General features: G+C 36.6%; 1 protein-coding gene across 8 annotated transcripts in view; it reads right to left on the reverse strand.

The window, feature by feature from the left end:
• The window catches only part of DLG1 (discs large MAGUK scaffold protein 1), a 277,900-nt gene that overhangs the window by 251,647 nt on the left and 10,907 nt on the right, over positions 1 to 15,346 (reverse strand). For all 8 annotated transcript variants that reach the window (XM_070371271.1, XM_070371280.1, XM_070371326.1 and 5 more), the window contains exon 4: positions 2,809 to 2,975. In XM_070371271.1, coding sequence (XP_070227372.1) covers positions 2,809 to 2,975 — 167 coding nt within the window. The remainder of the gene's footprint in view (positions 1 to 2,808; positions 2,976 to 15,346) is intronic.

Consider the following 15,346-nt stretch of genomic DNA (forward strand, 5'->3'; position numbering starts at 1 on the left):
TAAAAGGGCAAGAAAGAAAAGTGGATAGATGCTTTCCAAGACAAAAATTTTTACTTAACAGAATAAGAGAGACAAGCCAAGGTGGAAATTGATCAATCTCAAATACTTTTTGCAAAAGTAACTCTTTAAGATAGTCCTGCAAAAATGAACACAAAGTGAAAGAGAGAAGGTCATGATGCACACCATTTTGTCTGAAAAAGACTATTTTTTAATCCAAAAATTTGGGCACTGTGTAAAAATACTCTAAGTTTTTGTGTAAGACAAAATATTTTCATGATTTTCATTTTTTCAAGTTACAGTCCAATAAAAACTTTTGTTTGCATTTGTTTAAATTCAAGTCAGCAGATTCTCTTCAACTGGGTAAAACATGTGAGGTGAATTAAATGATCCAACTCTCTTTTCAGTCCCAAACACTGTGCCCCTAAGAGTCTAAAGTAGAAACTGAAATAAGAGATCAAGTTAAAGGTGACTTAAGCAGGTTTTCTGTCCAAATGAAGCATAAATGGATGGCTAACACGGGAACATCCTTTCCTTCTTTCCCTCAAAAGAAAAGAAATCAAATCTCCAAATATGCCAAGCTTATTATTTTTTAAGTCTTATAACTGTCATCCACCAGTGTATTTCAAAACTATTTGCATTTTCAGATTAACACCTTCAGGTATTCTGTCCTCTCTGCAAAACAGTACTTGCCTTCAACTGACCTTAGCTCACAGATTTTTCACTTTGTCGATCAAAGCTAGGACTTGATGGACATATCTCAACTTTCCCTTACTAAGTCCACCCATGAATGGGTACAGATTTCAAACACCACTACAGCATTTTCCATGCACCAAGCCCTACTTAACATTTTGTAACCATATTTCCTTCTCCTCTGCATTCCTAATTAATAAGATCTGATATTTGCAGTCTGAAGGGTATTATTTTCCTATTAATTTTAGATACCTTTACTATGTCCATAATACACCTTTCAGGAGATGCAGAAACCAGCAATGCAAAAAGCGTTCTAGGTATCAGTGCCTCACAATTTTATAAAAGTTAAAATGTTTCCAATACTATTCTTAATGGAATTCAATGCATAGTCGATCTTTCAGACTAAAATCTATATGGAAATTAACTTCCAACATGCAGAACTGTCCATTTATTTAACCTTAATGAACATTTACTTTTACTGGTTACACTGAGCCAGCCATAATCTACACAGTCTCCTATAAAATTAGACAAATCAACTTCAAGAACTCTATGCTTTATAATTATAGCTCAGCACCATAAATGAGACAGTAGAAAAATAAAGTTATTAAATAAGAAGCCAATTCTCTTAAAATTTCACATGGTTCTTAAAATTCTTTATACAATAAATGTGAAACAGAAACTATATTACTGATTAACATTTTAAACATCTATCTGAAATGGACTAGAAGTTGCTCAGTCATGCCCGACTCTTTGCGACCCCATGGATAGTAGCCTGCACCAAGCTCCTCTGTCCATGGGATTTTCAAGGCAAGAGTACTGGAGTGAGTTGCCATTTCCTTCTCCAGGGAATCTTCCCAACCCAGAGATCGAACCCAGGTCTCTCACATTGTAGACAGACGCTTTACCATCTGAGCCACCAGGGAAGTCTGAAATGGACTAATATAAGTACAAATGATATATCTAATACAGGGAACAGAAACTGAAATTATCTAAGAGAAAATGACAAAAACAATAAAATAGGAAAATAAGGACACACTGGTAACATAACACTAAAATTTCTAACCAAAGAGAAAAATATAAGGACATACTACAGTTCATAAAGAGAACTGTGAAATGGGTATTATGATGTCTACAATCAGAAGGTAGACTTACCCAAATTAGCCAAATAAACTGGGTCAAGTTATTCATTTTTGTTGCAATTTCTTCATCTTTAAGATGAAGGGGGGTGGGTTGGGGATGAGATGTTCTCTGATTCTTCTGGCTCTAAAATTCTATAGTTCTATGTTATCTCATATAAGAGGAAACTGAGAATTTCTCTATTTCATTAACAAAGGGCTGTGTGGTTGCTGCCTACCAATACTTTTCCCTGATTCAATTTTCCAGGCACTTCTCCAGCAGTAATTAGAAGATACTAGAATCAAAGTCAGTCAGACAACTACCTTCAAATGACTAATGTGCCTCAGACAGAATCCTCATTACAAAACGCTTCACATCTCTGTTATGCCATATATAACTCCACCAGCAATAAAAGATCACAACAAAAAAGAACATTACTAAAATAGTTATGAAAACTCAAAGAAATACAATTTTTAACTTCAAAAACAATAGAGAAACCAATGCTGTCCTTAAGCATTATTGATCAGTCTCTAGTGAGATTTAACAATGCAATCCTTCAAGCCAATAAAGAGAGAATCCTAGGGATAAATTTAACAACTGCTGTCTGATAAAAAAAAATACCAGAGCAAAACCAGCTTTTCAAAGTAGAGTAGTTTCTATCTAATTATCCCAGAAAGGAGCTGCGCTGATGTTTACCATGCAGAGTATTCTTTAACAGTCTAAAGACTTTAAGTAATACTAAGACTAACAAGGCTAAAGTAATACTAATAAGACTAAAGTAATACTTTAACAGTCAAGTATTTCATACTTTGAACCATTTACATTTTAAGACAGCAGTACCAGAAATTGAGCTTTTTCTTCAAAAATATTTTTAATCCCATCTTTTTCATACCATTATAAATGATACTCCCACAAAATATCCATTTTAATGAAATGAAAAAACTTAGGAGCCCTAAGTAATTGATCACTAAAAACAGCTTAAGGAAAATTTTTTTATCTTACCTCTACACTAGGGCTAAGGCTGCTTGGCAGTGTTTCTGAAGTCACAGTAGTGCTTGGAAGGCTGGAAATTTCCCAAGTATTTACAGGCTGTATTGGTTCAGACTGCTTTGAATGATCTATACATTTTGGATTATCCAGTAAGGTCACTTCATAAAATTCTTGAATATCTAGAGGTGAGGAAAGGAAAAGAAAAATTCAAAAGTAATTTGTATTTTCTAATTAAACTATGCATTGCTAAAACAATATAACTCAAAAGCAAAACTTTTACTCCAATTAGTAAAATAAATCCAATCTTATAATGTACTTAAACAGTGAGTATTTTATTTCATCACAGTCATATCAGAACCTGCAGGGCACAGTGTAAAACTCACAGGCTTTTTATACCTCATAGTCAGTGCTGAGTTCAAATCCCTATTTCATCACCCTACTATCACCTGTATAGGCAAGTTACTTGCCTCTTATTACTGTGAATTGTTACAAGGATTCATGTACTGCATGTAAAGTGCACACTGGCACATACACAGCTCCTAAAGATAGAAGTTAACATCATTATTTTGAATTCTGCAGAAGTAAGTCATTACTGATATTTTATAAATTTGTATCACCAATATCCAGGTTTGGAACATAAACGACTCAAGTGGTTTAAACTGCCCTAGTAACCAAAGTTAAGACAAAAAAAGAATAATATTTAATACAAAAATCAAAGAATTGCGAAATATTTTTAGATACCCTCACATTCAAATAGTTAAAAACAGTAAGTTAAAATATTTTGTTATTTTAGAAACAATTAGTTAAAAGTATGGCAAAACACTAATAGAAACGACAAATGTACTTATAGAAGCACAGAATAATTTGGAAGATTAAGTTACTCTGTTATCAACTGGAATTACATGAATTTAGTATATTAACATTGGTTATGCTGCTCAGAAACTCTGAATGGTAGTTATATAATGTTTAAGTACACCACTACTAGTTTTTTATTTATCTTCTGGTATAATTTTGAGTTGATATTTTTTAAAGGAGGGAAATTATTATTTAACAGCAAAGATGGGGTATTATCTTGTACAGAACCAAAGACAATAACTGTAAATTCGCTAAGCTGTGTCCGACTCTTTTGCAACCCCATGGACTATAGCTTTCCAGGCTCCTCTTGCCAGGGATTTCCCATGCAGGAATACTGGAGTGAGTTGCCATTTCCTTCTCCAGTGGATCTTCCAGACCCAGGGATCAAACCTGCATCTCTTGCATTGGCAGGTGGATTCTTTACCACTGAGCCACCAGAGAAGTCCAGAAATAACATTTAGAAAGGATAACTTTTGTTTCTCAACATGATGAAAACATTAATATTTCCTTTAAAAAACATCAGAAGACAGCAGAAACAAAGTAACTCCCTTTATAGTTTTGATAACCAATGGAACTGTAGAACTTTCTAGGTAAAAGGTTAATAAAAACTAAAGTCTGACAGTGAGGATAATATCAACCTATTTCACAAGATGTTAATATTACTATGGAAAACTGTATGTAAAAGCATTTTATAAACCATGAATCACTATGTCAACTGTTCACATAAGCATCATGGAAGAGTCAAACCTCAAATTCAGAGAGTTAGCTAAAAAAGATTCTTATCAAACAAAAATTGCTTAACCTGAATCCAAATCAAGTCTCTAGAACCAACTTCTAGTTCAAAGAAAATACAAGGGACAGAGGAACATGTTAAATGATATCAGAAAAGCAAAGAACAAAACTGATTCAGAGGAAGACATTCTACAAGACACTGGCCTGGTATCTTTCAATGTCATGAAAAGGAAAATAAATTGTTTAAAAGTAAGGATTTTTCTGTATAAAGGAAATAAAAAAGACACAGGAACTAACTGTAATGTCAAAGCCTTAACTGGTGTGTATGTGTGCTTGGGGAAGGTTGGAGAGGGTGCACTATACAAGACATTGTGACAATAATTAGGGAAAGTTAAATACAGACTATTTTCCAGAATATATTAGAGAAAAACTTTTTTGTATAAGACATACATGTGTGCAAGAGTATGTATATACTTACGTAGCAGAACATATATTTCCATATACATAAGAGATATTTTATATATGTAGAAGACAAATGCTTGTAGATCTACCTGCCTATCTAGAGAAAGATTTCCAACCCCCTACACAAAAACAAAACAAACAAAAAGCTCTTAGCATAGTATTATGCCCCCTAAGAGCACTAAATAAGTGTTGAGCAATTGGTCAGTTACCAATCTCAAGATAAACAACCCAAGTCACTACATAAAATTTTTGTATTTTCCAATACTGTAAATGAAGTTTCAAATTTTAAATTTCTATGTGACCTTTTATTCTATAATTAACAGAAATACTGATATACTGCCCTTTAAGTTATGACCAACCTAGATAGCATATTAACAAGCAGAGACATTACTTTGCCAACAAAGGTCCGTCTAGTCAAGGCTATGGTTTTTCCAGTGGTCATGTATGGATGTGAGAGTTGGACTGCGAAGAAAGCTGAGCGCTGAAGAATTGATGCTTTTAATGCTTTTGAACTGTGGTGTTGGAGAAGACTCTTGAGAGTCCCTTGGACTGCAAGGAGATCCAACTAGTCCATCCTAAAGGAGATCAGTCCTGGGGGTTCACTGGAAGGACTAATGCTGAAGCTGAAACTCCAATACTTTGGCCACCTCATGTGAAGAGTTAACTCACTGGAGAAGACCCTAATGCTGGGAGGGATTGGGGGCAGGAGGAGAAGGGGACGGCAGAGGATGAGATGGCTGGATGGCATCACTGACTTGATGGACATGAGTTTTGGTAAACTCCAGGAGTTGGTGATGGACAGGGAGGCCTCGCATGCTGCAATTCATGGGGTCACAGAGTTGGACACAACTGAGCAACTGAACTAAAGTGAAATACCCACAAGTGGCTAGTGGCTACAGTATAGGACAACAGAAATCTAGACTAATTATATAATTCAGCGTTCTGTGTATGCTCAGTCACTTTGTGGCCCCATGGACTATATAGCCCAGCAGGCTCCTCTGCCCATGGAACTCTCCCAGGCAAGAATACTGGAGTGGGCTGCCATTTCCTACTCCAGGGGATCTTCCCGATTCAGGCATCAAACCTGTGTCTCTTATGTCTCCTGCACTGGCAGGCAGATTCTGTACCACTGGTGCCACCTGGGAAGCCCATAATATAACTCAGAGTAAACGTTTAATGGTCAAGGAATAAAGAGTTTCCTAGATGAATTTTTCAAAAGTTCACTTGCAACTTGCTTTTACCAATCGAAATGCCTCATTTCTAGGTCTTATATTAAGCTATCAAACAGTCCTAATTTGCTAAATCTGAGCTCCTATGCATTAGAGAACCAAATATCCAGATTATTGGCTATAACACACTTAAGAAAATCCAAGCTGAGTAAACATCCATCAGGATGGCTATTATTAAAAACAGTCACTGTTGGTGGGAATATAAATAATGCAGTCACCATGGAAAACAGTGTATGTTTTCCACTTACACAGTGGAATGTATATGGTGGTTTCTCAAAATATTAAAACACAGAATCATCATCTGATTCAGCAATTCCACTTATGGGTATACCCAAAAGAACTGAAAGTAAGGACTCAAACAAATATTTATATATTCATGTTCATAGCAGCATTATTAACAATAACCAAAAGGTGAAGACAACCTAACTGTTGATCAACAGATGAATGGTTAATAAATGAAATGTGGTATATAAAAACAATGTATTATTATTCACCCTTTAAAAGGAATAAAATTCTGATTAAATCTACCACAGATAAACGAATCTTGAGGAGACATGATGCTAAGTACAGTAAGTCAAACACAAAAGGACAAATATTGTATAATTCCACTTCTATGAGGAACCTAGAATAGTCAAATACATAGAGATAGAAAGAAAATGTATTCCCAGACTGGGATAAGAAGAGAATGTGGAGTTACTGTTTAATAGGTAAAGAAATTCAATTTGGGACTTCTCCGGTGGTCCAGTGGTTAAGAATTTACTTGCCAATGCAGGGGACACCAATGCAAGATTCCACATGCCGCAAGACAACTCAGCCTATGCACCACAACTACTGAGTCAGCACTCCAGGGCCTGAGATCCACAGCTAACGAGCTCGTGTGCTACAACTACTGAGGCCTGCATGCCTTAAAGCCCGTGCTCTGCAACAGGAGAAGCCACTGCAATGAGAAGCCCGTGCACCACAACAAAAGCAGCCCCTCCTCACTGCAACTAGAAAAAGCCCAGCAAAGCGATGAAGATCCAGGACAGCCAAAAATAAATAAATAATTTATTTTTAAAAAAGGAAATTCAATTTGAGATAGTGAAAACATTCCAGACATGGATAGTGGCGATAGCAACAGAACAGTGTGAAATTACTCAATGTCACTGAACTGCACACTTAAAAATGATAAATTTTATGTGATATATATATATATAATACTTTATCACAATAAAAAATAAGTTGAATGAGATTCTAGGGGAGTTTAAATGAAGTATATGGGATATAATATGTGGGCCTTAGGAAGTATCACTACGAACAAAGCTAGTGGAGGTGATGGACTTCCAGGTGAGCTATTTCAAATCCTAAAAGATGATGCTGTGAAAGTGCTGCACTCAATATGCCAGCAAATTTGGAAAACTCAGCAGTGGCCACAGGACTGGAAAAGGTCAGTTTTCACTCCAATCCCTAAGAAAGGCAATGCCAAAGAATGCTCAAACTACTGCACAATTGCACTCATCTAACACGCTAGTAAAGTAATGCTCAAAATTCTCCAAGCCGGGCTTCAGCAATACGAGAACAGTGAACTTCCAGATGTTCACGCTGGTTTTAGAAAAGGCAGAGGAACCAGAGATGAAATTGCCAACATCCGATGGATCATAGAAAAAGCAAGAAAGTTCCAGAAAAACATCTATTTCTCCTTTATTGAGTATGCCAAAGCTTTTGACTGTGTGGATCACAATAAACTGTGGAAAATTCTGAAAAAGATGGGCATACCAGACCACCTGACCTGCCTCTTGAGAAATCTGTATGCAGGTCAGGAAGCAACAGTTAGAACTGGATGTGGAACCACAGACTGGTTCCAAATAGGAAAAAGAGTACGTCAAGGTTGTATATTGTCACCCTGCTTATTTAACTTATATGCAGAGTACATCATGAGAAACGCAGAGCTGGAGGAAGCACAAGCTGGAATCAAGATTGTCGGGAGAAATATCAATAACCTCAGATATGCAGATGACACCACCCTTATGGCAGAAAGTGAAGAGGAACTGAAAAGCCTCTTGATGAAAGCAAAAGAGGAGAGTGAAAAAGTTGGCTTAAAGCACAACATTCAGAAAACTAAGATCATGGCATCCGGTTCTATCACTCCATGGCAAATAGATGAGGAAACAGTGCAAACAGTGGCTGACTTTATTTTGGGGGGCTCCAAAATCACTGCAGATGGTGACTGCAGCCATGAAATTAAAAGACGCTTACTGCTTGGAAGCAAAGTTATGACCAACCTAGACAGCGTATTAAAAAGCAGAGACATTACTTTGCCAACAAAGATCCGTCTAGTCAAGGCTATGGTTTTTCCAGTAGTCATGTATGGATGTGAGAGTTAGACTATAAAGAAAGCTGAGTACAGAGGAATTGATGCTTTTGAACTGTGGTGTTGGAGAAGACTTTTGAGAGTCCCTTGGACTGCAAGGAGATCCAACCAGTCCATTCTAAAGGAGATCAGTCCCAGGTGTTCATTGAAATGACTGATGTTGAAACTGAAACTCCAATACTTTGGCCACCTGATGTGAAGAGCTGACTCATTTGAAAAGACCCTGATGTTGGGAAGGATTGAGGGAAGGAGGAAAAGGGGACGACAGAAGATGAGATGGTTGGATGGCATCACCAACTCGATGGACATGAGTTTGGGTAAACTCCGGTAGTTCGTGATGGACAGGGAGGCCTGTAGTGCTGCAGTTCATGGGGTCGCAAGGAGTTGGACACGACTGAGCGACTGAACTCAACTGATAACATCTATTTCAGCTATTTAGTTCTTTGCTTCTTATTTGGGTCAGGAGAACTAATATTGTCAGATAAGACCCAATTTAAAGAGATTAGTTACCTTATGTGGCTAACTAAAACCATAAGCAAAACTACTGACATAGTTGTTAACGTATGTATGCTGCTGCTACTGCTGCTGCTAAGTTGCTTCAGTCGTGTCCAACTCTATGGACCCCATAGACGGGGGCCCACCAGGCTCCCCCATCCCTGGGATTCTCCAGGCAAGAACACTGGAGTGGGCTGCCATTTCCTTCTCCAATGCATGAAAGTGAAAAGTGAAAGTGAAGTTGCTCAGTCATGTCCGACTCTTAGCGACCCCATGGACTGCAGCCCACCAGGCTCCTCCGTCCATTGTATTTTCCAGGCAAGAGGTACTTTAGTGGGGTGCCACTGCCTTCTCCATAATACACACACACACACACACACACACACACACACGTATAGTATGGTGGTATTTTTGAAATGATAGGTTGTCACAATTATTATCATTGGAGAAGGAAATGGCAACCCACTCCAGTGTTCTTGCCTAGAGAATCCCAGGGATGGGGGAGCCTGGTGGGCTGCCGTCTATGGGGTTGCACAGAGTTGGACACGACTCAAGCGACTTAGCAGCAGCAGCAGCACAATTATTATCACTTTCCTTAAAATATATATACACACACACACATTACATCTTAATTCTTGACTCATATTTCATCTTGACTAACATTCCACAGTTTATTCACTTTATTTCATTTGTCCACCATACTTCATCTTCAGGGTATCCCAAGACAACAGAAGTGAGCAAGTAATAATACTTCTTCAGAAACTAGTTCTCAATTACAATTCCTTCAGTAGTATCTGTGAAGCTTTTTCAAAGGTGACCCAAACAAAAAAGGCACCCTCTGGAAAAACTGCATACACAACTTGAGCTTTTCTTAGAGGAGTCCCAAGTATTAATATTTTATATTTCCCATGCAGTCTCTGTTTTTCACAGTGAATCTACATTGTATATGTCGGAAGAGAGTTATCATCACTGACTGTAACCATAAAGATTCAGAAAAAAAATCAGATTATCATCATGACAAGTAAATATTTCTACAAAGTAACATTCTAGGATTCAAAATATGTCCTACTTTTTCCTTTAGAGTTTTCTAAACTAGAGAGTATAACATGGAGTAAACCATAATGTATGTAGTCTAAAGTAAAACAAGTTACTATACAAATATAAGACAAAAACAAACAAGGTAAATTCTAGTATAATCCCAATCTCTATTTCCTAAGTCTATTCAACATGCCAATGTCTGAAAATCCAAGTTATTCTTAAAAGATCAACTTCATGAAAATAAAGAATTAATGAGTTTACTCTGAACACTTAACACATTCAGCCAATCAGTATTAACAGAGTGTATATACTCTTGAAGTAAAACAGGAGAATTGAAAGATGAACAATAATGTCTTTGGGAGACTGAGATAATTGAGGAAAAATTTATACACCTAAATCTTTCCTATTTAAAGCACCTAAAAAGGTAGATTTCTATAAAAATTTGATAACTGTATTTTAAATCATAGTAAATCATTTACTATTAAAGTGTAAAGAAAATGGGAGAATGTGATGGTAGTTAAAATGACTGCCATTAAATAGACAAGAGTGATCCCATACTCATCTGAAAATACACATAGCTCACTCAGATATATACCAGACATATCATTAAAATGTCTGATGCATTTTATCACCCTTGAAAAAGATTATTTCCTTTGAAAATAATGATGCACTAAAGTAGGCAAGAAGAGAAAATACAAAAATATTAAAACTTGGATTGGAGGAAAACTAGCCTTAGTTGACTCACAGCTGAAAATACTGATTCTGTTGATCCTACAGATCAGTCTTATCACAATCTATTACTCATTTTCCATTTGTAGTTTGCATGTACTTTCACTGTTTTGGACCAAACTAGTTCCCCAGTTCCTGAACAAAGATCTAAATTATAAGATCACAAAACTATACCACATACAACAGAAAAATTCTCAAATATTAAACTTAAATACAAGTAATTCGTCCAACAGAACTGAGACGAATCATTTCTACCTGTTACAAAACTTTTTCTATGGCGTGCTGTGATTCATGGGGTCGCAAAGAGTCGGACACGACTGAGCAAATGAACTGAACGGAACTGAAAATATATGTATTTCAGAAGTCTTCAAATCTAAGCAAAAATTTATTATTTTCTTGCTAAAATTTAAAGTTTGCAAACACTAGGAGTAAGGGAAGTAACGAAGTTCAGAAATCCCCTCAAAGGAACTTGAGGAAAAGTTTTCTAGCTTTTAGTTACAATTTGTTGTTTAGTTGCCAAGTCGTGTCGGACTCTTTTTGAAACCACAGACCGCAGTATGTTAGGCTCCTCTGTCGTCCACCATCTCCCAGAGATTGCTCAAATTCATGTTCTTTGAGTCAATGATGCTATATTACCATCTCATCCTCTGCTGCCCTACTCCTTTTGCCTTCAATCTTTCAATATAATATAGGTGACATCTCTAATCTATGAGTAATATTCTAGCTAATGGAAAAAATATTAAGAAAAATACCTTAACAGGTGCGACTTCTCTGGTGGTCCACTGGCTAAGACCCCCAGCTCCCAATGCAGGGGTGCATGCATGCGTGCTCAGTTGTGTCCAACTCTTTGCAACCCTATGGACTGTACCCAACGAGGCTCCTCTGTCCATGGAATTTTTCAGGTAAGAATACTGGAGTGGGTTGTCAACGCAGGGGGCTACGTTCAATCCCTGGTCAAGGAACTAAACATCACAAGCCGCAACTAAGGAATTTGCAGGCAACTGAAGATCCCTCATGCCGTAACTAAAGATTGCTCCTGCCACAGTGAAGATCAAAGATCCCACACTCCACACCTAACACCTGAAGCAGCCAAATAAATAAGTATTTTTAAAAAATAAACCTTAACAGATACCTTGGCAAAGACACACAGATGGCAAATAGGCATATGAAAAGATATTCCACCATATATCATCAGGGATATGCACATTAAAACAAGGTATCACTGTACATCTATTAGAAAGGTCAAAATACAGAACACTGACAACAACTACTGCCAGCAAAAAATGAAACAACAGGAATTCTTATTCACTACCAGTAGGGATACAAAACGATACAGCCACTTTGGAAAGCTGTTTGGTGGTTTCTTATAAAACTAAACACACTCTTACAACATAATCCAGCAATCATGTTCCTCAATATTTACCCAAATGAGATGAAAACTTATGTCCACAGAAAAACCTGCACACAGATGTTTATAGCAACTTTATTCATGACTGCCAAAAGCTGGAAGCAACCCAAACATCCTTTGATAGGTGAATGAATAAACTGCAGTACATCCAGACAACAGAATATCATTCAACACTTAAAAAATTAAAAACAACAAAAAACACCCATGTATGTGGAGGAACCTTAAATGAATACTACTAAGTGAAAGAAGCCAATGTAAAAAGGCTACATGCTGTGTGATTCCAATTATATGCCATTCTGGAAAACACTGAACGATACAGAGAGTAAAAAGATCAGTGATTGCCAGGGGTTGGAGATGAGACAGGTGAATAGGCAGAGTACAGAGGATTTTTAGGACGGTAAAACTATTCTGTATAGTGTCGTGGATATATATAAGTATCTATCTACAATGGTAGACACAGGTCATCACACATTTGTCCAAACCTACAAAACATACAAACCCAAGAGTGAATACTAAGGTCAAACTATGGACTTTGGGTGATAATAATGTGCTCATGCAGGTTCCTCAACTGTGACAAATGCACCACTCTCATGGGAGATGCCAAATATGAGAGAGTCTATGCATGTGTGAGGGCAGGTACCTTCTCAATTTTGCTGCGAATCTAAAATTGCTCTAAAAAATAAAGTCTTTAAAAACTTAAAATAGATATGAGCTATCAAGACATGGAGAAACCTTACCTTTGATAAGCAAAATACATACTGCTATGTGAAAGAAATCAATATGAAAAGGCCACACAGTTGACATTTTAACTATATAACATTCTGGAAAAGGCATAACTATATAGACAATAAAAAGATAACTGGTTCCCAGGGATTTAGGAGGAGGGAGAAAAAGAACAGGTAGAGCAAGAGACAGCAGAAAGATCAGTGGTTGCCAGGGGTTTGGTGAGAAGGACAGAGGGATAAATATGTGGAACACAGATTTTTAGGGGAGTGAAACTATCCTGCATGATACTGTAACAGTGAATACGTTTGTCAAAGCAACAAATGTGTATGTCAAGTTTATCAATGTATTGACACAAAGAGCAAATCTTAATGTAAACTATGGACTTTAGTTATTTAATACTGGCTTATCAACTGTAACAAACATACCACTCTAATAAAAATGTCAATAATATGAGAAATGGGAGTGTGCAGTGGTAAGGATATGGAAACTGTGCTTTCCACTCAATTTTTCTATAAATCTAAAAATCCTGAAGAAGTCTAATAATTTTTTAAATGTTTAAGGGAACATATTAAATAACAAATTTATATTAAAAAACAAGCAATCTCATACTTCATTTCAAAATAATTTACAAATGTATTAAAATTTTAAACACTGAAAAAAGAAGCCATGACAGAATTTGAACACAGCAAATATTTTTATAATCTTAGGGATAAGAAAGTCTTTCTAAGCATAATACCAAGGGTAATTTTTTAAAAATTAGTTTAAAAACAAATGACAATGCATTAAAAACAAATGCAACTTGCAAAGGCAGGTAGCATTGATATCTTGAATGGACATTTTATACCTCTAAGGAAAAAAATGGAAAAAAAGAGTGGTGGGGGGCACATGACATGAACAAATAAATCACAGAAATTAACAACGATATAAGAAAATTCTTACGTCGTTGGTTATTTATTCAAAAAAATACAAAATAAAACATCAAAATGACTACAGGTGTCTTCTACAGATCAGAATAGAAAATACTAAAAAGATAATACTTTGATGTGCTTAAGGGATAGTAAATTTGTCATTCTTCCACATATCTAAAAAATTAAATTAATATAACATTTTTGACAGTAATTAAACAAAAATCACATCAAAAGCCTTTTTAAATTGTGCATCCCCTTTACCAAGCAGTTCATTTCTAGGAACTTATCCAAAGAATATAATCAAGGATATAGAACGAAGAACATATACAAAAGCAATGTTGTCTATAAGTCAGAAAAATTATATATCTAAATGCTCCTGGGAAATTATTAGTATAACTACAGAAAAATCTATACATTGCAACAGTCTTTAAACAGCACAACCCATTGATATGGAAAGGCACATAATGATAAACTTTGTGGGATAATTAAAATGTACAGCACAGAGAAGTCACACTGTATACACTTAAGCAAATTCAACCACAGTACCTCTTTCCACCAAAAATAGGGAAATTCTTCCTATTAGTCCAGTAAGCAAATGCCAGCAAATAAAAACTGAAAAGAGAGAAGACTGTTCCCTCAGGTAGTCTCCATTATCATAGCATCTCTCTATATTTCACTGTGCTGAATGTGATTCTAGAATTATGTGCTTTTAATACTAAAGGTATTTAAACACAAGTCAACTACTTCATCTGCTGCCCAACTGAAGAAATTATTTCTCTCCACTAGAGAGAAAACAGTGGAATTGTAGTTAATGAGACACAATTCCTGAAGAATTTTTAAGGATAATTTTAATCTGATGATATTTTTCATTTTATGTAACAATTTTAAGTATCAATTCCCATTGAATTGTAGAATCAATTATACCATGTTTTATTTGGAGCTTCCCAGGTGGCTCAAGTGGTAAAGAATCCGCATGTCAATGCAGGAGCTGCTGCTGCTGCTGCTAAGTCACTTCAGTCGTGTCCGAATCTGTGCGACCCCATAGACGGCAGCCCACCAGGCTCTGCCATCCCTGGGATTCTCCAGGCAAGAACACTGGAGTGGGTTGCCATTTCCTTCTCCAATGCGTGAAAGTGAAAAGTGAAAGTGGGTCCGACTCTTAGCGACCCCATGGACTGCAGCCTACCAGCCTCCCGTCCATGGGATTTTCCAGGCAAGAGTACTGGAGTGGGTTGCCATTGCTTTCTCCTCAATGCAGGAGACCGGGGTTCAATTCCTGGGTTGAGAAGATCCCTGGAGGAGGAAATGGCAACCCACTCCAGTATTCTTGCCTGGACAATTCCACCAAAACCACAGGTGACAAGAAAGAATACTGGAATTTCCATGGACAGAGGAGCCTTGTAGGCTACAGTCCATGGGGTCACAAAAAGTTAGATGCAACTGAGCACCATGTTCTACACACAAAATTTGTATACAGGACTTTGTTTTGCAAAATGAAAGAGTGTATATATACACAAGAATAAGATTCTAGAAGGATCTTTACCCTATGGAAGAAGGAGGTTATCTCTGTTGTAAGAATTCTCTTGCTTATAATATTTTATATAAAGTACATGTATCT

Source organism: Bos mutus, chromosome 1 (assembly GCF_027580195.1).
Source record: "Bos mutus isolate GX-2022 chromosome 1, NWIPB_WYAK_1.1, whole genome shotgun sequence".
Classification (NCBI taxonomy): Eukaryota; Metazoa; Chordata; class Mammalia; order Artiodactyla; family Bovidae; genus Bos; species Bos mutus.